General features: G+C 35.7%; 1 protein-coding gene across 1 annotated transcript in view; it reads left to right on the top strand.

Annotated features, from left to right (window-relative positions):
• LOC118027114 (bifunctional heparan sulfate N-deacetylase/N-sulfotransferase 4) overlaps window positions 1-25,493 on the top strand; it is a 267,224-nt gene that overhangs the window by 104,952 nt on the left and 136,779 nt on the right. The window contains exons 2-3 of the mRNA XM_035030328.1: window positions 4,888-4,975; window positions 21,942-22,096. Of these exons, the coding sequence (XP_034886219.1) occupies window positions 4,888-4,975; window positions 21,942-22,096 (243 nt within the window). The remainder of the gene's footprint in view (window positions 1-4,887; window positions 4,976-21,941; window positions 22,097-25,493) is intronic.

Genomic DNA, 25,493 nt, shown 5'->3' with positions numbered 1-25,493 from the left:
AAAGCTTCATACATTCACCCTGGGTCAGCCCTATTCATCTTCATTTGTACATTGACAAATAGTGTGCCCAAAAGTTCATGGAATCCTGAGTCATTTCATCCTGGGTGGCCACACAGACTTACTGTAGTGAGACCTGAAGTTATTAAGGTTGGACCAAGTGTTAAGGCAAACATACTCAATTTTGGCCCTTTCCTTGTGTTATCTGGGTAGGCCATTTAAATTTTCCATGATGCGATTTTATCCACTTGGACAATAAATATAGAGGTAACCTCTTCTGATTCCCACCTTGAGATCTTGTAAGATAAATAAGAATTTATGAATTCCTGTATATATTAAAAAAACTGTACAAGACAGTTAAAAGAACAAAAACTATCACCCTTATGTATTCAATTTGAAATTTTGAAAGTATAAGACTGTATCAATATATGTACATAGTCATGCATTATTAATTATGTATATTTAGGGAAAGGGTTAGTCTTATATTAAACTACCTGAATATCTGAGTGGATTAAAATTTATGTAATCTACTTTGAACTTAGATAAATAATGCACTAATTTAATATTTCCCAAAGTTCCTTGATGGTTATAATCTCCAATTTGAAGCTATAAGAATCATTGTTAAAATTAGTTTCCTAGGTTCCATTTTTTATAATCTAATTCAGAATTCCCAGGGCATGGGTCTGGAAAAGTTATTTTATAAGCATTCTGGCAATTCATCTCTTATGGGTAACTTGGAAACAATTGCTTTTGGCCGTTTTTATAACCAACTGGGGTCCATGATAAAATACACAAGCCTGGACCTTATCACATAAGACTAAATCAATAATTCTTCAAGTGGGCCCCAGAATTCACAATATTAGCAGTCTCTTCTAGAAAATTTTGTGAACAATAAAGTTTGAAAGCCATTTCTTTAACATTTTGCAGTAGGGTAAGTTGGACTTGCTTTATTAAATACTGAGGAACTCATTATAAGAACATCAAGTGAATGTAAGTAACATTTATTAAAAGAATGAATTATTGATTTTTCTTAAGTTATATATATTTATTCTCTTTAATATCTAATCAAGTAACTTAGTAAATTCTTCCTAAATAATGCAAGGGAACACATCAAAGCTGTTTATATTTTTTATGACATGTACTATTAAAGAAATAACTGAGATGTATTGTCCAAACATTAAATACATTTCATTTTACATTTATGTTCAAAAGTTAGTCAAACTTCCTCACAAATATTCAGATAAAAATAAACATATTTACAGCTACATGCTATTTCCTAAGCTTTACAACTTGATTTTTGTCTCTAATTGAGACATATTACTTCTACTTTATAAACAAGTTTTTCCAAAGTAAGTTTTCATGATATTTCATTTATTCATAATTTTGTATTTGTATTTTTCTTGTCTAACATTTCTTCTGACATTTTACGCTTTTCCTGTATTTATATTCTTTATTTTTTTCTACATTTTTTCTTTATTTTTTTGTGGTTTAACACTTTTTATTTTAAACTTATTTCTGATTTTTATTTTAAAAATTAGACCTATTTTTTCACTCATTATTATTTGTGTCTTTTTCCCTCTACCATTGAAAGACCACAGAAATTTTCTTTCCCTGAATTTTGGAAATCAAAGAACATTTTTTTTTTTATACTGAAGTAAACAGGCTTGGAACCTTTTAGGATTTGCTTTTTTAATCCATTTGTTTTATTTTTTTTTTACTTATGGAAATTGTCATTTTTACTCCCACATTAATCAAGATTACATGTTGGGAGAATATGACTAGACAACTTTATTTCTTTCAACAATGGAAAGGTCTGTCAAATTCTTCATAGAGTTAATTAACACCGGTGGAAAAATATTCATCTGTCCTCACTTCTTTGAGCTTATCTTACTAGGCAATCTATAAGATAAGATTATAAAACATCCATGATATAAATGTGCTGGTGAAATGTAACATCCTATTCATATTGTTCTGATATCATTTAATGGTATGGTCCGTGAACCATGTTTATCATTTTACCATCAGGAATATGTTACTAATAAAAATAAATGAAATTAATTCAATTGAATGCCTTCTACATATACAAAAAATATATTTTAAACATAAAAATAAGTAAGGTTTGATTGACCTGAAGGCACTTATAGACTAGGAGAAGTTAGATAAAAGGCGATGTAGTAAAGTGGAAAATAATGCAAGTCTTAAGAAAAATAATTTGGGAACTTACTTTGGGAGATGAGAAAAGGAAAAGGTTTGAGGCATCAGGACAGCTTCATACAAAAAGGGTGGCATTTGGACAGAGCTTTATTTTTTTAATTTATTTTATTTATTCATGAAAGACAGAGAGAGAGGCAGAGGGAGAAGGAGGCTCCCCGCTCCGCTAGTCCCATGCGGGACTAGATCCTAGGAGGCCAGGATCATGACCTCAGCGGAAGGCAGATGAATAACTGACGGAGCCACCCAGGCACCAGAGCTTTAAAGAATGGATGGGTTTGGGGAATGTGATGGGGAACAGCTGGAGGCTAGCTAGGCAAAGGGAACAGAGTGAACAAAGGCATGGAGAAATGTAGGCAATGGAGATAGTCCTTCAGTTGCAGTTGAAGAATTGGCAGAAGGACAAGGTGATTTGGGGGAAATAGCAATGCATGTAGCTTAATTGGAAATGAGGAGGCACCAACAATACCTAGTTGGTTGGGAGAGAATGACATATTGAGTGCTCATTAACAGCATCTATTGAGTTCCTACTGTGTGCCAGGGACTTAGCTGAGCACTTTGTATGCCTTATGCAATATAATCCTCACAATAATAGTGTGAAACAGGTGTTAAGCATTATCCCATTTACAGATAAAGGAAAGGATTAGAGAAGTGAAATGACCAACAAGGCTGTCATTAATTGAACAGACTCCCTGACCCCAAGGGTGAAGTACTTTTACTGCCTTTGGGGTGTTAGCATGATTTCAGAATATAAGGCAGAGTAGAGGAAGATAAAACTGAAGGGTAGGAACAGGTTAGCGGACCACAGGGTTTTAAAAGCCCAAGAAAAAGACAATGAGGGAGTTCCTAAAGTCGTGGCAAGTTGATTAAGGGAAAAATAGATTGATGTTTATTTGATTGTCCCTAAGGAAACATCAAAATTGTGGGCCCACTCCCTCCGTATAAATTAAAATCCTTTACTGCATCTCTCACAGCATGCTCTAGAACTTATGAGCTGTAATTACACATTTGTTTGACTATTTAAAATCTCTCCCCCTTTCTAGGCATTGACATCCTAGAAAAGGACTATGCTTGTTACACTCAACACTGTATGCAACTACAATACGTACTTAGTGGATTTAAGGATGGACAGTGGAGAAGTAAATACAGAATAATGACTTCAAGAACTCAGAGCTAGAGAGTTGGAAGGGGGTTGGAGTGATAAGGAATACAGGGGAAGGGAGAAATGTTTTTAAAAAACTCAGATATGGAGGCCCAAGGATTGTGCATTGAATAAAATGAGAAAGCCAGAAAAAGGAACTAAGATAAAAAGATGCGTGATGTTTTCTATTTAAGGCTGTATTCCACAGGATTTACCAATATGCCCAACTAGTTCAATAGACTTTATTTTTACTCCAACTTCTTTTTAACATTTAGTTGGTTCTTTGTGAGAACTTTAAAAATATATTTCATACAACTGACTTAAACTAATTTATTTTTTTTCCTTTTTCTGTTTAATTCATAATATTTAAACAAAATTGGCCAAGATTACACTCAATGCAACTAACTGTAACCTTGGATAAACATTGATTATATAGTTACCAACCTTTTAGTTATTCTCTTTTCTTTTATTTAAACTAAGTTGCAGGAGTCCTCTTAATTCTGGGGGAGTAAATAGTTTTACAAATTTTTAAAGCAAATGCTTAGCCACTGTGACTAATACTCAGAAGAATTGTCTAAATTTCTGACTCTTTATTCACCTTAACATACAGATAGCAGTAACCAAAAATAGTTTGAAATAAGTTTCTCATTTTCATCAGAATAAAGTAAGTCCCCTTTAAAAATTTATTTAAAAACAGGAAAATCATTCTAATCAATAAGCAAACTAAAAAACCCAAGGATATGAGAGTTCTGAATTATGCTACATATGTTGGTATAGGAATAATTGCAGTTGAAGGACGGGCAGAAAATTTACAGGACTAAGTATGACTCTAAGATTACTCTTCATGTGTTCTTATCCTGTCTACAAATAAGAAATTAACATAGAATAATTTCAAATACAGAAAATAGGGACATTTTGCCACAGTTGGAAAATTTTTCTTTATGAAATTGGCTATGTACTTCCTATCTGTCCTTGCCTTATTCATATCTCAACATTTGCAATCAACACCCTTTAAATTATACATTTCTCTTTAGTTTGTATAGTAAAAACCCAAGCCTTAAACTCAATGATTATGCTTTTAAAAAACGATAGGGAAGGAAGCACAGTTAAATAAATACTAAATTGCAACTCAGATGTTACCTTTCTATTCCTTACCAACAAATGCAAGACTTGCCTACATTCAACAACTCTGAAAAATTTCCCCCAAGGAAAAAAAGTGTAATAATCTGAAATCAAGAAATGTCTCACATGGAAATGAAAAATGATTTCAGTGCTGTGTGGTTAGAGAATTGCCTCTCAGCAACTTATAATGTGCTTAGGACTTAACTGCTTCATAATTTGGTGAACTTCAATAAAAATAACAATAGTGATTATAATACCCGAAATATGAATAGCAAATAACAGTACCCATCAAAAACCCAAAAAGCAAGAAAGCCCATATTATTTTGTTTCACTCATGCATACACATTTGAAAAAGAGGCATCCCAAAGCTTCATATTTATTTTTCTAAAATCATGTTAATTTCTTATTTATTTCAGGCATTACTAGAGACTCAAAATTTACTGCGCACTCAGGTTGCAAATTTTACCTTCAACCTTGGATTTTCAGGGAAGTTTTACCACACAGGTAAGAAGGAACTTTGTGTTCTCAGGCAGCTACATATAAATAGGAGCGAGGATTTTAAATGTTTCATAAGTAGGAGGAATAGAATATCCGGACTGATTATGGGAAAAACTCGGGTGCATTATATGAGTAGCCAAATCCAAAATCAATGAGCTTGTTTACTTTGGCAAATACTGTTAGAATCAAGGACAAAGGAGGAAGACAATTGACTTTTTCAACTCAGTAAAAAAAGAAACCATGATCATTGTTCTGTGACTATGCATCTTGTCTCTCAGCATAGTCCAAGTAGAAAGCAAAGTGATTGTGATGATGATGATGATGATGTTGATGATGGCAATGACATTCCAATAATACTAATAGTGGGCAGTGTTTTTAAAATGTCAGATACTCAAGGTGACAGACATTTTTGTATATATTATTCCTTTGGAAAACATCTGGTGATCAGAGAGGAACTTTATAGCCTCAAAGAAAATTAATAGAGGGTCATCTTGCTTAACTTACCTTCCCTTGCAGGATTTTTCCCTAAAAATATTACAATTTGGCCCAACATGCATTAAAGCAATCGTAATAAGGCTTGTATTTCTTTCCATCTCTATCCAGCCACAGTTGCACTTCTTTTCAGTGTCGGCTTCTCAACAAATTCTTAAAATGTGATTGGTGTTCATGCACTACTCTATGTTCTGATATTTCTCACCTCTTTACCCATCTTCACCTCCAAAATATGACTTTTATTTTATGGGTATCAGCATTCTAATGTCTGGCACTCGTATGGAGAAAAATATGTGCAGAGAAGTGACTATCTTATAATAATGACAAAAATAACACAAAATGATGTGTTAGAGCCTGTAAGCAATACCTAGTATCTGCTCCTATTTCTGCATTTGTGGTATAAACCAAATACTTTATGACTTTGCACTGTTGTTACTTCATAGTTTCTTAGTGAAAACATTCCATGGGATTCTCTATGCATGCATGCAAGTTATTGACATTTAAAATATCCCATGCAAAGGTAGTCTTTAATTATCATAAATGCAGTTCATTTTACCCAAAGAAGCTTTTTAATGTTTAACCAAGGAGGCTCAGCATGGTTTATTAGAATATTGAAGCAGTGATGTCTTATTGGCTTTTCTTTAATGCCTTTTCCCTCCTGCTTTGAAACATGTAAATCTGTTTAAAGTAATAGAAGGAAAATTAGTATTTAGACCATTTGATAAATCAAATGATTGCATATTTTAAAAGGACATTTTGCAGAAAGAGATTTGGGTCATCGTATCTGCACAGGCAGAGTAATTCCAGCTTACAATTTTGAAAATGGACATGGTTTTTTAAATCTTCTTCAAAAGCCCCCTCAAGAAATGAGTTCAGGCCTAAGAAGCTCTGACTCTGAAGTTATAAAGCAGATAACTCTAAAAGCTATATCTACTCATGCAGGGGAAAAATTATGGGATTATCTGGAGTTCACACACAAACAATACTATTTTGTCTTAAATAGCCATATAGTGCAAGTAAAGCCATTCTTTTGGTTGAAATATATCTGGATAACTGCCTCATCTCTTTTATTCGCTTTTCCTATTCAGAACTATTAAAGCTGCCAGACATTCACAGAGTTAATGTTGATAGCAGGTTATAACACTTCTCATTTCTTCTTTATGATCCTGAACTTGTACACAGTACACATCCACCAGGAAATGAACAACACACTAGTTAATATCACAGGGATAGTTGTTGGAGGAAGATACCAAAAAAAAAAAAAAATCATTTTAATTTTATTTTTAAGAAGACCTTATTGACTCTTTTGACTCTTTATGTTGGTACTAACCTAACAAAAATAATGGAAGAAACACTTTATTCTGTTATGCTGTGGTGATAGTACACTTTAGAGATCAAGCAATATATATAAATTTGTAAATCCTAGAAGCTTACTTTCCTTCACATAGGATGAAACTTTCACTGACTTGATACTTTAAGTGTAGAATCATTGAAAGGCATCCATACTGTATTTCAAAGGTGCAATCATATTATATTGAGTACTTACTAATTTACTCAAGAGATGTCAAGTTTTCTCCTAGAGTGGAGTTAACATTGGTGATGTCCACTCTAGGGAGGGCATACTTCTGTCTTATCTAGTTACATTCTTATATGCAGGCTTAACTATATGGAACAAAGTTTGCAAATCAGGGAAGTGCTTTCCTTATACTTGCACTCCGCTGTGATATGTAACTATTAGAAGATGGCCTTGTCACAATGACTGTCTCAGCTCTCTCCCAGGATGTTCTGATTTCCCAGTGCATGAGGATGCTGATTGATGAGCCTCATTGTATTGAAGACATTTAATCACATATGCCCAGTGTAATAATGATAGATTCTTCATTTCTTAGACTGCTCCACTTATTTGTATTTCCCGTGTATTCTTTCCTGTTTGGTTTCTCTGCCCTTCACATGCTACAAACAACCTCACCCAAAAGGACATATCCCTAAGCTTTCCCTCGCAGTCAGCCACTCACAGGTGCCAAATTGAAAAAGGAAGGACATACTGTTGATTAAAAGGAAAAAAATAAAAGTATGGAGTTTGAAATAAAATGTTTTAGTCTGAAAATATGTAAAGCTTGGTTAGAATTGCACAATGAAAACTCAGAGAATGAACACATTAGAGTGTTAAGATGTCTTCTAGGGGTAAGGTGTTACAAATATTATTTTTGTAGGGCATAATTTCTAGTGACAATCATTGCCACTCTTTGTAATTAATAATAAATTGAATATGACTCAATCAATTACTTCATGGAGATTTACAAATTGTATTAATATTGTTTTTTCATGAGAGTTCATTTGACAAAATATAGGCCCTTTATATAAAACTATTAACTTTTAAACATGATTTTTTTTTAAAAAGTATTACATTCATTTACCTTTGTTTGCTTTTTGTTTTTTATTTTCTGTAGAAATTACCAGTTCAGAGTAGGTATTAGAAACAGACTGCTTTTGGGGCGCCGCCTGGGTGGCTCAGTTGGTTAAGCGACTGCCTTCGGCTCAGGTCATGATCCCAGGGTCCTAGGATCGAGCCCCGCATCGGGCTCCCTGCTCAGTGGGAAGCCTGCTTCTCCCTCTCCCACTCCCCCTGCTTGTGTTCCCTCTCTCGCTGTGTGTGTGTCTCTCTCTCTGTCAATTAAATAAATAAATAAAATCTTAAAAAAAAAAAAAAAAGGAAAGAAACAGACTGCTTTTGTTCAAATCCAGACTGACATTTACTAGGTTTGTGAACATAAACAGGTTACTTAAACTTTCTGTGCCTCAGTTTCTTCATCTCTAAATGAGAATCATATCTCCCTCATCTAGAACAATGCATAGCATGTTCTAAGTGCTATGTGTTTATTATTATTACTTTAAAAAGTATTTTTGTATATGATTGATTTTATCAAAAAAGTAAACTGAATAATGTACATCACTTTATTTTCTAATTTTGAAATTGTAGGTTACATACATACATTTATTTATTTCTGTATTTATTTTTTTGCCTTTAAAGAGAGTTTGCACTGCAGTGGGGGGAACACAATCATTAATTGAAATAACACTGCTCTTATTCACATACAGAAGTAACATTCTTAGAAACAACTTTCATGTATGTGCCTTACAAGTTATTCAGTGAAACAACGCATAATAAACATATGTATACAATGGAAAGATAAACTATACTTATCGATACAAGTAACATTCTTAGAAATATGTTTCCCACGCGTCTTTGAAGGTTTTACATGCATTGCAATGTACCGAACACATTTTCTGAAGTTAATTTTTAAAAATTTTTAATTGAAGTATCATTGACATATGTATGATATTAGTTTCAGGTGTACAACATAGGGATTTGAAAACCATATCCAGGGGCACCTGGGTGGCTCAGTTGGTTAAGCATCCCACTCTTGATTTCCACTCAGGTCATGATCTCAGGGTTGTGGGATCGAGCCCTGTGTTGGGCTCCACACTCAGCATGGAGTCTGCTTGTCCCTCTCCCTCTTCTCCTCTCCCTTGCTCATGAAAGAGAGAGACCTCTCTTTCAAATAAATAAATAAAATCTTCTTAAAAATTAGAAAAAATGATGGGCACCTGGGTGGCTCAGTTGGTTAAGTGACTGCCTTCGGCTCAGGTCATGATCCTGAAGTCCTGGAATTGAGTCCAACATGGGGCTCCCTGCTGAACAGGGTGTCTGCTTCTCCCTCTCACCTCTCCCCTCCCCCCTCTCATGTGCTCTCTCTCTCAAATAAATAAATAAAATCTTTTTAAAAAATTAGAAAAAAAGAAAGTCATATGCATTACAATATGCTCACCATGGTAAGTGTAGTTTCCATCTGTCTCCAAAGTTATTACACTGTTATTAACTATATTCCCTATGCTATACTTTTCATCCTGGTGATTTATTTATTTTATAACTGGGAGATTATACCTCTTAATACCCTTCACCCTGTTTCACCCATCTCCCACTCTCCTTCCTTTAGCAACCACTAGTTTGTCCTCTCAATATATGAGGTTTTTTTTCTCCTTTGTGTTATATTATTTGTTTTGTTTTTTAGATTTCACATTTAAGTGAAATCATAGGATATTTGTCTTTCTCTGACTTATTTCATTTAGCATCATACCTATCCATGTTGTCCCAAATGGTAAGATTTCATTCCTTTTTATAGCTGAGTAATATTCCATTATGTATATATACCACATCTTTATCCATTCATCTATGGATGGACATGGGTTGCTTCCGTATCTTGGCTCTTATAAAAAAGGCTGCAGTAAAGATAGGTGTTCATATATCTTTTCCAATTAGTGTTTTTGTTTTCCTTGGGTAAATACCCAGAAGTGGAATTATTGGATTGGATGGTAATTCTATTTTTAGTTGTTGGAGGAACCTTCGACCTGTGTTCTCCAGTGGCTGCACCAGCTTACATTCCTGCCAACAGTGCACAAAGGTTCTCTTTACTCCACATTCTCGCCAACACTTCCTAGTTCTTTATATTTTGGGTACTGGCCATTCTGACTAGTGTTAGGTGATGTCATTGTGGTTCTGATTTGTATTTTTCTTCTGATGATTAGTGATATGAGTATCTTTTCACATGTCTTTGGGCCATCTGTATGTCTTCTCTGGGAAAATGTTTATTCAATACCTCTGCCCATTTTAATTGGATTATTTGTGGATTTTTTTTTTTTTGGTGTTGAGTTGTATGAATTCTTTATCAGATGTATCATTTGCAAATATCTTCTCCCTTTCGGTAGGTTGCCTTTTTGATTTGTTGTTGGTTTCCTTTGCTGTGCAAAAGCATTTTAGTGTGATGTAGTCCCAATAATTTATTTTTTTTATTTTTTTTTATTTTTTATTTTTTTTTATTCTTATGTTCATCCCCATACATTACATCATTAGTTTTAGATGAAGTGTTCCATGATTCATTGTTTGTGCACAACACCCAATGCTCCATGCAGAACGTGCCCTCCTCAATACCCACCAACAGGCCAACCCATCCTCCCACACCCCTCCCCTCTAGAACCCCATTTGTTTTTCAGAGTCCACCGTCTCTCATGGTTCGTCTACCCCTCCGATTTCCCCCACTTCACTCTTCCCCTCCCGCTACCCTCTTCTTCTTCTTTTTTTTTTTTTCTTAACATATATTGCACTATTTGTTTCAGAGGTACAGATCTGAGATTCAACAGTCTTGCACAATTCATAGCGCTTACCAGAGCACATACCCTCCCCAGTGTCTATCAGCCAGTCACCCCATCCCTCCCACCCCACCCCCCACTCCAGCAACCCTCAGTTTGATTCCTGCAATTAAGAATTCCTCATATCAGTGAGATCATATGATACATGTCTTTCTCTTTTTGACTTATTTCACTCAACATAATACCCTCCAGTTCCATCCACGTCGTTGCAAATGGCAAGATCTCATTCCTTTTGATGGCTGCATAATATTCCATTGTATATATATACCACCTCTTCTTTATCCATTCATCTGTCGATGGACATCTTGGCTCTTTCCACAGTTTGGCTATTGTGGACATTGCTGCTATAAACATCGGGGTGCATGTACCCCTTCGGATCCCTCCTTTTGTATCTTTGGGGTAAATACCCAGTAGTGCAGTTGCTGGCTCATATGGTAGCTCTATTTTCAACTTTTTGAGGAACCTCCATACTGTTTTCCAGAGTGGCTGCACCAGCTTGCATTCCCACCAACAGTGTAGGAGGGTTCCCCTTTCTCCGCATCCCCGCCAACATCTGTCGTTTCCTGACTTGTTAATTTTAGCCATTCTGACTGGTGTGAGGTGGTATCTCATTGAGCTTTTGATTTGGATTTTCCTGATGCTGAGCGATATTGAGCACTTTTTCATGTGTCTGTTGGCCATTTGGATGTCTTCTTTGGAAAAATGTCTGTTCATGTCTTCTGCCCATTTCTTGATTGGATTCTTTGTTCTTTGGGTGTTGAGTTTGATAAGTTCTTTATAGATTTTGGATACTAGCCCTTTATCTGATATGTCATTTGCAAATATCTTCTCCCATTCTGTCGGTTGTCTTTTGGTTTTGTTGACTGTTTCCTGTGCTTTGCAAAAGCTTTTTATCTTGATGAAGTCCCAATAGTTCATTTTTGCCCTTGCTTCCCTTGCCTTTGGCGATGTTTCTAGGAAGAAGTTGCTTCGGCTGAGGTCAAAGAGGTTACTGCCTGTGTTCTCCTTTAGGATTTTGATGGACTCTGTCTCACATAGAGGTCTTTCAACCATTTGGAGTCTATTTTTGTGTGTGGTGTAAGGAAATGGTCCAGTTTCAATCTTCTGCATGTGACTGTCCAATTTTCCCAACACCATTTGTTGAAGAGACTGTCTTTGTTCCATTGGACATTCTTTCCTGCTTTGTCGAAGATTAGTTGACCATAGAGTTGAGGGTCCATTTCTGGGCTCTCTATTCCGTTCCATTGATCTATGTGTCTGTTTTTGTGCCAGTACCATGCTGTCTGGATGATGACAGCTTTGTAATAGAGCTTGAAGTCCGGAATTGTGATGCCGCCGGCTTTGCTTTTCTTTTTCAATATTCCTCTGGCTATGCGGGGTCTTTTCTGGTTCCATACAAATTTTAGGATTATTTGTTCCATTTCTTTGAAAAAAGTGGATGGTATTTTGATGGGGATTGCATTGAATGTGTAGATTGCTCTAGGTAGCATTGACATCTTCACAATATTCTTCCAATCCATGAGCATGGAACGTTTTTCCATTTCTTTGTGTCTTCCTCAATTTCTTTCATGAGTATTTTATAGTTTTCTGAGTACAGCTCCTTTGTCTCTTTGGTTAGATTTATTCCTAGGTATCTTATGGTTTTGGGTGCAATTGTAAATGGGATCGACTCCTTAATTTCTCTTTCTTCTGTCTTGTTGTTGGTGTATAGGAATGCCACTGACTTCTGTGCATTGATTTTATATCCTACCACTTTACTGAATTCCTGTATGAGTTCTAGCAGTTTTGGGGTGGAGTCTTTGGGGTTTTCCACCTAAAGTATCATATCATCTGCAAAGAGTGAGAGTTTGACTTCTTTTTTGCCGATTTGGATGCCTTTGATTTCTTTTTGTTGTCTGATTGCTGTGGCTAGGACTTCCAATACTATGTTGAATAGCAGTGGTGATAGTGGACATCCCTGCCGCATTCCTGACCTTAGGGGGAAAGCTCTCAGTTTTTCGCCATTGAGAATAATATTTGCTGTAGGTTTTTCATAGATGGCTTTTATGATATTGAGGTATGTACCCTCGATCCCTATACTCTGAAGAGTTTTGATCAAGAAAGGATGCTGTACTTTGTCAAAAGCTTTTTCTGCATCTATTGAGAGGATCATATGATTCTTGTTCTTTCTTTTGTTAATGTATTGTATCACATTGATTGATTTGCGGATGTTGAACCAACCTTGCAGCCCAGGAATAAATCCCACTTGGTCATGGTGAATAATCCTTTTAATGTACTGTTGGATCCTATTGGCTAGTATTTTGGTGAGAATTTTTGTATCCATGTTCATCAGGGATATTGGTCTATAATTCTCCTTTTTGATGGGGTCTTTGTCTGGTTTGGGGATCAAGGTAATGCTGGCCTCATAAAATGAGTTTGGAAGTTTTCTTCCGTTTCTATTTTTTGGAACAGTTTCAGAAGAATAGGTATTAATTCTTCTTGAAATGTTTGGTAGAATTCCCCTGGGAAGCCATCTGGCCATGGGCTTTTGTTATTTGGGAGATTTTTGATGACTGCTTCAATTTCCTTAGTGGTTATAGGTCTGTTCAGGTTTTCTATTTCATCCTGGTTCAGTTTTGGTAGTTGATACATCTCTAGGAATGCATCCATCTCTTCCAGGTTATCTAATTTGCTGCCATAGAGTTGCTCCTAATATGTTCTTATAATTGTTTGTATTTCTTTGGTGTTGGTTGTGATCTCTCCTCTTTCATTCATGATTTTGTTGATTTGGGTCATTTCTCTTCTCTTTTTGATAAGTCTGGCCAGGGGTTTATCAATCTTGTTAATTCTTTCAAAGAACCAGCTCCTAGTTTCATTGATCTGTTCTACTCTTCTTTTAGTTTCTATTTCATTGATTTCTGCTCTGATCTTTATTATTTCTCTTCTCCTGCTGGGTTTAGGCTTTATTTGCTGTTCTTTCTCCAGTTCCTTTAGGTGTAGGGTTAGGTTGTGTACTTGAGACCTTTCTTGTTTCTTGAGAAAGGCTTGTATTGCTATATACTTTCCTCTTAGGACTGCCTTTGCTGCATCCCAAAGATTTTGAACAGTTGTGTTTTCATTTTCATTGGTTTCCATGTATTTTTTAAATTCTTCTTTAATTTCCTGGTTGACCCATTCATTCTTCAGTAGGATGCTCTTTAGCCTCCATGTATTTGAGTTCTTTCCGACTTTCCTCTTGTGATTGAGTTCTAGTTTCAAAGCATTGTGGTCTGAAAATAGGTAGGGAATGATCCCAATCTTTTGGTACCGGTTGAGACCTGATTTATGACCTAGGATGTGATCTATTCTGGAGAATGTTCCATGGGCACTAGAGAAGAATGTGTATTCCGTTGCTTTGGGGTGGAATGTTCTGAATATGTCTGTGAAGTCCATTTGGTCCAGTGTGTCATTTAAAGTCTTTATTTCCTTGTTGATCTTTTGCTTAGACGATCTGTCCATTTCAGTGAGGGGGGTGTTAAAGTCCCCCACTATTATTGTATTGTTGTCGATGTGTTTCTTTGCTTTTGTTATTAATTGCCTTATATAACTGGCTGCTCCCATGTTAGGGGCATAGATATTTACAATTGTTAGATCTTCTTGTTGGATAGATCCTTTAAGTATGATATAGTGTCCTTCCTCATCTCTTATTACAGTCTTTGGTTTAAAATCTAATTTGTCTGATATAAGGATTGCCACCCCAGCTTTCTTTTGGTGTCCATTAGCATGGTAAATGGTTTTCCACCCCCTCACTTTCAATCTGGGGGTGTCTTTGGGTCTAAAATGAGTCTCTTGCAGACAGCATATCGATGGATCTTGTTTTTTAATCCAGTCTGTTAGCCTGTGTCTTTTGATTGGGGCATTTAGCCCATTTACATTCAGGGTAACTATTGAAAGATAGGAATTTAGTGCCATTGTATTGCCTGTAAGGTGACTGTTACCGTATATTGTCTGTGTTCCTTTCTGGTCTATGTTGCTTTTAGGGTCTCTCTTTGCTTAGAGGACCCCTTTCAAGATTTCCTGTAGGGCTGGTTTTGTGTTTGCAAATTCCTTTAGTTTTTGTTTGTCCTGGAAGCTTTTTATCTCTCCTTCAATTTTCAATGACAGCCTAGCTGGATAGAGTATTCTTGGCTGCATATTTTTCTCATTTAGTGCTCTGAATATATCCTACCAGTCCTTTCTGGCCTGCCAGGTCTCTGTGGATAGGTCTGTTGCCAATCTAATGTTTCTACCCTTGTAGGTTACATATCTCTTCTCCCGAGCTGCTTTCAGGATTTTCTCTTTGTCTATGAGACTCGTAAGTTTTACGATTAGATGTTGGGGAGTTGACCTATTTTTATTGATTTTGAGAGGGGTTCTCTGTGCTTCCTGGATTTTCATGCCTGTTTCTTTCCCCAAATTAGGGAAGTTCTCTGCTATAATTTGCTCCATTATACCTTCTGGCCCTCTCTCTCTTTCTTCTTCTTCTGGGATCCCAATTATTCTAATGTTGTTTCGTCTTATGGTATCGCTTATCTCTCGAATTCTGCCCTCGTGATCCAGTAGTTGTTTATCTCTCTTTTTCTCAGCTTCTTTATTTTCCATCATTTCATCTTCTATATTAGTGATTCTCTCTTCTTCCTCATTTATTCTAGCAGTTAGCACCCCCATTTTTGATTGCACCTCATTAATAGCCTTTTTGATTTCTACTTGGTTGGATTTTAGTTCTTTTACTTCTGCAGAAAGGGTTTCTCTAATAACTTCCATATTTTTTTTCAAGCCCAGCTAGTATCTTTAAAGTGATGATTCTGAACTCTAGATCTGACATCGTACTAATGTCCGTATTCAGTAGGTCCCTGGCAGTCGGTACTACCTCTTGTTCTTTTTGTTGAGGTGATTTTTTCCATCTTGTCATTTTGTGCAGAGAAGAATAGATTAATGAGAGAACAAAATGCTAGCAGAGTAACCACGTCCCCAGAAAATATACTCTAAACAAATCAGAAAAGACCTGAAGCAGTGGGAAAAGAAAGGGAAAGAGAGAAAAAAGAAAAAGAAAAAAAAGAAAAAGATAAATATAAAAACAAAAACAAACAAAACAAAACAACAACAACAAAAGAAAAACCAGAATGTGATCAAATATGATCTATATGGTATATAAATCAGTGCCACACACTAGATTTGGGGTGTATTTTGGTCTTTTAGAAGAAAGTGCCTCCCAAAATTTTAAAGAAAGAAAAACTTATATATGTACAAAAATAAGGGTTGATATGATGAAGGGATGGAATATGACTGTAAAAATGGAAATTATAAAAAATGTTATAAAAGGAATTAATAAGAAGTTGTTTGAAAAAAGAAAGAAGAGGATTTAAAAAAAGAAAAAAGAAAAAGAGAAAAAAAAAGGGAGAGGATGTGATCAGGCAGGGGAATAGAAAACACCATATACTAGAGATTTAGGGTCTATTTTAATCTGTTAGAAGAAACTATCTCAAAATTTTAAAGAGAGAACAACTTATATATATAAGCCAAAAATAAGGGTAACTACTATGAAGGGATAGAATATGACTCTAAAAATGAAAAATAAAAATGTTTTTTTTTAAAAAAAGGGATTGATAAGATGTTGGTTGAAAAAGGGAAAAAGAAAAATTCAAAAAGAAATAAAAAGACAAAAAGACAGTTAAAAAATTAACTTTAAAAGACTAAAGAATCATGGTAAAAAAGCCGTGAATTCTATGTACAGTATTCCCCTAGCGCTGGAGCTCTGCCGTTCTCATTGATCGGTAAACTCGGTCTTGGCCGGCTGTTCTCGCTGATCTTCTGGGGAGGGGCCTGTTGCCGTGGTTTCTAAATGTCTCTGCCGGAGGCGGAAGTGCCCCGCCCTCGCCCCCTCCCGGCTAAGTGATCTGCTCGGGTTTGCTCTCCGGGGCTTTTGTTCCCTGCGAGCTTTCCGTACAGCTTTGGAGGCGGAGCGTGAAAATGGCGGCCTCCCAATCTCCGCCCCGGAGGAGCCGAGAACTCGGGCCCGCTCCTCAGTGAGCCCCCAGAGAAAAGCCGTCAGTCACTCCCGTCTCCCCGTCTCCGGCCGCACTCCGTGCTCACCCGGCCTGTGACCGCGCGTTTCTCTCTCTGGCACCCGACCCCGGGTGGAGTCTCCAAACCCGGCAGATCCCTGCGGTGCACTCCCGCGCGGCTCCTCCCGGGGGAGGAAGGTGAGTCTCCCCGGATCTGCCGCTTGTTGGGTCCCTGCTGGAGGAGCAGGGGCCCGACTGTGCCGCGGATCCCGGTTCATGGCCACCCCGAGCTGAGAGCCCGCGCCTGGGCTCTGCCTCTGCAGCCGGCTTCCCTGCTCCGTTACCTGGGAGCTCTGCCACCCTCAGGCACCCCCGGTCTTTCTGTGACCCCGAGGGTCCTGACACCACACTGTCCCGGAGGGTTCCACCCCCCACTTAGCCACCAGAGTGACGTCCCTCCCCGGAGCAGACTTTTAAAAGTTCCGATTTTGTGCTCCGTGGTTCTATCACTTGCCAGAAGCGGCCGCCGGAGGCCCCTCCCCCGCCGTCTATCCTCCCGAATATCGCCTCGGATTCACTTCTCCGCACGTCCTACCTTCCAGAAAGCGGTCGCTTTTCTGATGAGAGAGTTGTTGCTCTTCTTTTCTTCGATCTCCTGTTGAGTTTGTAGGTGTTCAGAATGGTTTGATCCCTATCCAGCTGAATTCCTGAGAGGAGACGAAATCCAGGTCTCCAACTCCTCCGCCATCTTGCTCCGCCCCTCTCCCAATAATTTATTTTTGCTTTTGTTTTTCTTGACTGGAGAAACACATCCAGAAAATTATTGCTGAGGTTGATGTCCACAGATTACTGCCTATGTTTTCTTTTAAGAGTTTTATTGTTTCAGGTCTTATATTTAGATCTTTAGTCCTTTTTGAGTTTATTTGTGTGTATGGTGTCCAGTTTCATTCTTTTGCATATAGTTGTCTAATTTTTCCAACACCATTTATTGAAGAGACTATTTTTCCCCCTACTATATTCTTCCTTCTTTTGTCATAGATTAATTGACCACATAAGTGTGGGTTTCTGTCTGGGCTCTCTATTCTGTTCTATTGATCTATGTAGCCTTTTATTGTGTTGTTCTATACTGTTTTAATTACAATAGCTTTGCAGTACAGTTTGAAATCTGGGAGTGTGGACCCCCAGTTTTGTTCTTCTTCCTCAAGATGGCTTTGGCTGTTTGTGATCTTTTGTGGTTTCATACAAATTTTAGGATTATTTGTTCTTGTTCTGTGAAAAATACTATTGATATTTTGATATGGATTGCACTGAACCTATAGATTGCTTGGATAGTTTGGATATTTTAATATTTGTTCTTCCAATTCATCAGCGTGGCATATCTTTCTTTCCATTTGTTTGGAATTTCTTCATCTCCTATTTCTTTCATCAATGTCTTATAGTCTTTAGAGTACTGTTGTTACACTTCCTTGGTTAGGTTTATTCCTAAGTATTTTATTATTTTTGGTGCAATTGTAAATGGGATTTTCTTAATTTCTCTTTGTGCTCTTTTGTTAGTAGTGCATAGAAATGCAGCAGATTTCTGTATATTGATTTTTGAACTCTGCAGCTCTGTTGAATTTATCAGTTCTAGAACTAATAGGTAACCATAGGTAACTTTTAATCGATTTTCATCACCACACAGTTCTTTTATTTATTGTAATATTTAAAATTAGTTTAGTACATACCTACCTATATGGAACCATGCCAGATTCAATATACAGAGAAAATACAAACATCTTCTTACCATTCAGGAATTACAATATTTCATACATAATGAGCAAATATAAAGCAGACATTTGTACAAAAGCAATAATGCAGACACTGGAATTTTATAAATTGCATTTTAACATTGCCTTATGGGAATTAACCTCTAGCCCAGATCTTGCTAAAATTATCCTTATATTGGCAGACTTAAAGAACTTTTAGAAGTATGCTATTATTTCATAACAAGATCATCTACAAGTGGTAACAAAAAAGTAAATTCTTCAATATTTTACTTCTGAATTTAAAAACTTCCTATTTATTGAGAATTTAGAGAGGTAAGAGGGAAAAACTATTAAGTGAGAACAAAAAATGCTACATTTTTAATTAATAATGATGTAGATTTGGGGGCGCCTGGGTGGCTCTGTTGGTTAAGCAGCTGCCTTTGGCTCATGCCATAATCCTAGGGTCCTGAGATTGAGCCCACTGTTGGGCTCCCTGCTCAGCAGAGAGCCTGCTTCTCCCTCTTCCTCTGCCTGCCACTCTGCCTGCTTGTGCTCTGTCAAATAAATAAATAAATAAATAAATAAATAAATAAATAAATAAATCTTAAAAAAAAATAATAATGATGTTGTAGATTTGAATCTAGATCAGATTAGACATAAAAGGCTAAATATGAACACAAATTCTTTTAATGGATTGTAACTTGTGTTAAATATGGTGATGTATGAACTACAAATTATATCCTCACATATTAAATTAGGTATAGAAAAATATGTGTTAATAGTATAGAAAAATATGTGTTTATAGTGATCTGAAAATTTAATATTTTCATTTAGTTGGATTTTAAAACATTTGAAATTCTGCGTTGGTCTCTCAGCATGACTTGGTATCATATTTTTCTTTTTTTTTTGGTATCATATTTTTCATTAAGCTATTTCTAGTGTCACAAGCTTGCCTCACATGGCTTTGAATTATAAGACCTATATAAAGTAAGAGAAAGGCTGATGGGAAATTAATCTATGAGGTGAAAAAATAGTTTTAAATATCACTCTCAACCTTGTGAGGAGTGTTTATAAATTAACTCAATCTCTAGTATAAAAATTATTAATATTTTATGATCAGTCATGTATCTGTTTATATCAATAGTCTACAAATTTCATTTAAGTTGATTAATTGACCTCCTTCCTGGTCAAGTATGTGTTTTGTGATTCCTGCTACTTTCAATAACGATCAGTGAAGTTTAAGGTGAATGGAAGCATATCTCAAACATTCTGTATTCAAAGCACAACAGAAGGGTGGGAGAACTGTCAATTCATTCATTGCATGTGACACAAAGTAACTCTAATCTGTGCTTCAGTGGGCTAAATTATGGCCATAAGAAACATGGTCTAAACACTTCATGCTTGAAATCCATCTGAGGAAATGATAAACTTTTCTCTATTTGGATTTCAACATTTGAAATTCTCTATATTAACAAAGTCAATGAATTGCAAATCTGTCTTATAACAATTGTAGCTAAAGTTAATAAAAATTAAGGATTCTGTCTGCTCAACTGATTCATAAGACTTTATCACATTCAAAACTTCTATTTCTTTACCCTTTGTATAGTAGCAATTATTACAAGTAGTATGGTGCCAAAACTCTAATTAAACCTGATGGTCCTTACACCCTCTAAGAACTATGCATTATGAATTGTACCATAGAAATAATTCATATACATAAATACACACAAAAGTTTCCATGCACTTCGGTGGACATATGAAAGCTCTGAAGTTCACTGACATTATATTAATATGGATTGAATTAAATTATTCACCTACTCACTGCTCTGGGGAAGTGGCATAATACTGTGCAAGTTAAAGGAATCCAATCTCTGACTTCAAGAAATTAATAATCTAGGCAAGCAATGTTTTCAAGAATTTGTAAAAATATATAAATTTAGAACACTGTAAGTATAAACCTGTAGATATTATTTTTAAGAAGAAAGAGATCCTGATATTTATGAAGTGCTTGCTATCTGAAAGTCATGATATTAAGTGCTTTAATAAATCAATCTCATTCACTTTTCACAAAGACCCAATGAGATAGGTATTTATATCTCCATTTTAAACCAGGAAACTGAGATTCAAAGAAGTTGACTTGTCCAAAATCACATAGTAAAGCAAATGGCAGAAGTAGAGACACTACTTTTGTATTTATTGATATCAAATATACACTTTAACCATTTCACAGCACTCTTTACTGCATGATCAGTGAAATCTTTATTATGAGACACATAAATGAAACATTTGGAGAGGATTCTTTAAAAAAAACTTTAATATTTATTTGCTTAGTATTAAATTAAGCAGCCATCTGTAAAACATATTATATTGTGGAAAAATAAACCAAATAAATACACCTCATACTCTAAGACAGAATCTGTTATTTTACTTCACTTATTTAGTTAAGTATCTAGAGACCAAATAGGAATCAATTCTTTTTTTTTTTTTTTTTTTTTTTTTAGGAATCAATTCTTATATTACTGATCCAGAACGTTTTAAAATTAGACTGCATATTGTAAAATTGTGCAAAAATTGTATGATTTCATACAGTGAAAATATTTGTTGGTATCTGCAATGAAGAGAATTCCCTGAGAATTAAGTTGTTATTTCGTTCTTTTTTTTTTTTCACTTGTGGCATGACAAAGGGTTTTTACTATGCCTTGAACACAAATTTTCTTAAGAGAAGATGAGAACTTTATATTAAAGTTCCCAAGCCAAGGTTCTATTGTGTTAATAACTTCATTGTTTAAGTTTTAAGAAATATTGGTATCAAAATAGGAAATGTGTATGTTCATAATATTTATGTTAAAAATGTAAGGATACAAAAGTAATTATACAGTGTTAGCTCAACTTTTAAAAAAGCAGAAAAAGATTTAAAAGAAAATATCAAAATACCAAAATGTTAGCTCTAGATGATGATCTTTGTTTTTGTTTTGTTTTGTTTTGTTTTTGAGATTCATATATCACTAGTCCGTGCTTTTTTTTCACTTATTCAATAAGCATATATTATTTTTCTAATCAGAAAAAAATTAACAAACTTTATCACTTAAATTTTAAGCTCAATTTTAGACTCATATGCAAGAATATTTTTAAGAATAAAAAAAAATCATCTCTGATCAGGTTTCCCCTGTGCATGCAAGAGGAAAAGAATTATCAGTTAATAATTTTAAAACAAAAATAAATTGTCTCAAATGAAGTTTGTTTATTCATTTCTTACCATACGCTAGCAATCCTGAACAGTGTCAGTGACAAAATACCCCTAAGTTCTAAACTAAACAACTATCTGCACTCCAACTCATCACAACCCCCAGCCACATTGCCTTCAGTGTAATTTAGACTATGGTCATTTCTTTTTATTATGATTAAAACAATGCAAAATAGGATTTATGTATCAGTAGTAAGAAGAATAACAAAAATCTGACAAACATCATCTTCAAGCCAATACGAAATATTCATTCAAACCATTTTTAACCTCATGTTTTACAGGGACTGAAGAGGAAGATGAAGGAGATGACCTTTTGCTTAGGTCTGTGGATGAGTTCTGGTGGTTTCCTCATATGTGGAGCCATATGCAACCCCACCTCTTCCACAATGAGTCATCTTTAGTTGAACAGATGATTCTCAACAAGGAATTTGCACTGGTGAGCATATTTTATTGCAGTATTTTTCAAACTCCAAGTTGTAATGTATAAGTGGATTGCAAAATCAATTTACTGGAGTGAATACAACAGAAATAGAACAGACAATATCAGAAAGTGCCTCACACGTATTAGGGTACATATTCCTTTGTGTTATTTTGTTCCAGGCATGTGTGTGTATATGGATAGGGCCATGATATACTATAAAATGTATTTCAAAAAGTAGGTCATTGTCAGAAAGTTACCATTTTTTGTTTTATGGAAGAATTATTCTTGCACCTATGAGGAGGAAATCTAGTACTTTATCCACTGTATTCCTGATACATTATAATTACATCTCAAAAAGCATTTATTGTAAGGAGAAATGAATGGATGGGTGAACTGAATCATCGAGAACCAGTGGTTCTCAAACTGCAGCATGTATCCTTTTCACCTAAGAGACTTTTTAAAACACAGACTGCTGGGTCCAATTCTGAAGTTTCTGATTCCATAGATTTTCAGAGAGGCCTGAGAACTTGCATTTCTAACAAATTATCAGATGGCCCATGGGCCAAATTTGGCCTGCTGCTTGCTTTTTCTTGTCCCTGAGCTAAGATATTTTTCATCTTGGGGTGGGTTTTGTTTGTTTGTCTTTTACATTTTTAAATGATTGGCTAACAGTCAAAGGCACAATAATACTTTGTGACATAGATGTTATATAAAATTCAAATTTTAATGAACATAAATACAATGTTGTTGGAACACTGCCATGCTTACCTTTATACCTCTATAGCTGCTTTTGCACTACAGTAGAGGTGAATAGTTGCAAAAGAAACCGCATATGGCCCACAAAGTCTAAAATATTTACCTTTACTGAAAAAGTTTGCCCACCCTGCTCTATATTAGGTAAACCATATATCCCTCTAACAATCTAAGGAAAAACATTTTTTTTTCCCAGAAAAATACTCAGATGCCCATTCTCACATCTTCACACAGAAGGAACAGATAGTCACAAGGGGTATGTGGATCACCCAAAGACCCTGGGCCTCAGTTAAACCTATCTTAAAATAAGCAGTTTTCATTTAAAATAAACGACGTGCATGGAACTGGAGGGTATTATGCTGAGCGAAATAAGTCAATCAGAGAAAGACATGTATCATATGACCTCACTGATATGAGGAATTCTTAATCTCAGGAAACAAACTGAGGGTTGCTGGAGTGGTGGGGGGGTGGGAGGGATGTGGTGGCTGGGTGATAGACATTGCAGAGGGTATGTGCTATGATGAGCACTGTGAATTGTGTAAGACTGTTGAATCACAGACCTGTACCTCTGAAACAATACATTATATGTTAAAAAAAAAAAAAAAGAAGAAGATAGTAGGAAGGATAAAATGAAGGGGGAGGAAATCGGAGGGGGAGACGAACCATGAGAGATTATGGACTCTGAGAAACAAACTGAGGGTTCTAGAGGGGAGGGGGGTGAGGGGATGGGTTAGCCTGGTGATGGGTATTAAAGAGGGCACGTTCTGCATGGAGCACTGGGTGTTATGCACAAACAATGAATCATGGAACACTACATCTAAAACTAATGATGTAATGTATGGTGATTTACATGGCATAAGAAAATTAAAAATAAATAAATAAAAATAAATAAATTAAAGAGTTAATTTGCACTGCATGATCGTTAATGTTTTCTTTTTTTAAAAGCCACATTAGGAGGCATAGACCTAAGGCCAAATAAGCACTATGATATTTTCTGAAGTTATGCTTAGTTATTATGTTAATGGTTCACCATTCTTTCCATCTCTAAATCCCCAGACCTGTGTAAGATCTGTGCATAGTATCCTTACAAGTAAGTGTGTGTAGCACAAAAAGCAGTTAAGATCATGGACACAGGCACCACAGTGCTTGGGTTTAAATCCCAACCTTCCATCATGGTGCTTGTTCTTGAACAAAAATTACTTACCCTGTGTCTCAGTACCCCCATCTGTAGAAATGAGGATAATAGTAGCAACTACCTCATAGGATTATACTGATACATATTTGAGGATATGATACATATTTGAGGACACATATTTGAAGATACATGCTTAGAGCAGTGCCTGCAATACAGTAAGCACTCAATAGGTGTTAACCAATTATGATCTTCCAAAATCCAGACAAGCACACAATTATGTTTCCCTTTATAAAAGCCAAATATTTTTTTAAAATACAGATTTACAAGAGGTTGATCTTCACTTAACTTTCAAAGAATATCTAATAAATTTTGTACTACTTCATAGCATTGTAAAATTAAGTAAATATTCCCTTTTCAAAAAATAAACTTACCTTGAGTAAGCATGATGAATTCTCTCTTTGCAGTTACCTTGACAATAAACTGTTTATCATTTGACTTCAACCCCACCTACCTCACTTTCACTGTGAAGGCTTGCTTTTTAAGCATGTGGGTTATATTTCATAATGGTTGATTTCGCCTGTTTGTATAATTTCTGTTTTTAAAAGGCCATGCCAAAAACACTGGGAAAGACTCAGATGTAATTGCTTTGTAATGAAATGTTGAAAGCTATTTAGAGTTCATTCAGAGCAATTACATTGTTTAGTCAGTGTGGCTAAATGCTAGACTGAAACTTATAAATACATTTTGTAAAAAATAATCTTATTATATGTTGCATAAGCAAAATATTACAACTAAAATGAAGTCTGTTAAACACACATACTGAAATGACATTGTTCTTTTCCTTCTGGAGTTCACCTCGATAAAACTTCTCAGGACTCTTCAAGCAGTGACATCCAAAACCCATCTTTAGCTGTAAACATAGGATGACAGTAAGTGTGTTGTCCAGAGAGCCAGGGAATGTATTTCTTTCCTATTAAATTTTATCTTTCCACATCCAGATGACACTTCAAAACCATCAACAGTATCAAGATGGGATAGGATAGTGGAAAGCACTACATGAGATATTGGCAGGCTATATTTTAGTCCTGACTGCAAGTAACACGTTCTAATACAGTTGGCATCTCATTTAATGTCTTCATGCCCCAGTTTCCTCCCCTGAAATAGTAATGATTTCTTTTTTCATTCTCTTAACCACAAAGTTTTTAGATAATTAATTTACATCAGCTCATCTGCCAACCAAAAGTACTGGACCAGATAATCCATTGATCATTTCCATTTCTAAAATTCTGTGATCATTGACATCGGCGGTCCACAAATCTGGAATGAACGTCTTGAAATACTCATCTAGTTGCAACTGAAGCAATTATGGAAAGAGATTTTCAAACTAAATGACCAATTTAAACTGAAAAAAAAAATGTTTAAATCTCTTTTTTTTTTTTATTCCAACCTGATATTCTTTGGTATGACCTTGGCTGTCAGAGGGGTTATCAGTCAAAAGCACGGTTATTCTCACACTTACAAAAA

Source organism: Mirounga leonina, unplaced genomic scaffold (genome assembly GCF_011800145.1).
Source record: "Mirounga leonina isolate KUSES-001 unplaced genomic scaffold, KU_Mleo_1.0 Mir_357, whole genome shotgun sequence".
In the NCBI taxonomy this organism is placed as follows: domain Eukaryota; kingdom Metazoa; phylum Chordata; class Mammalia; order Carnivora; family Phocidae; genus Mirounga; species Mirounga leonina.
This window is presented reverse-complemented; position numbering and strand designations above follow the sequence as displayed.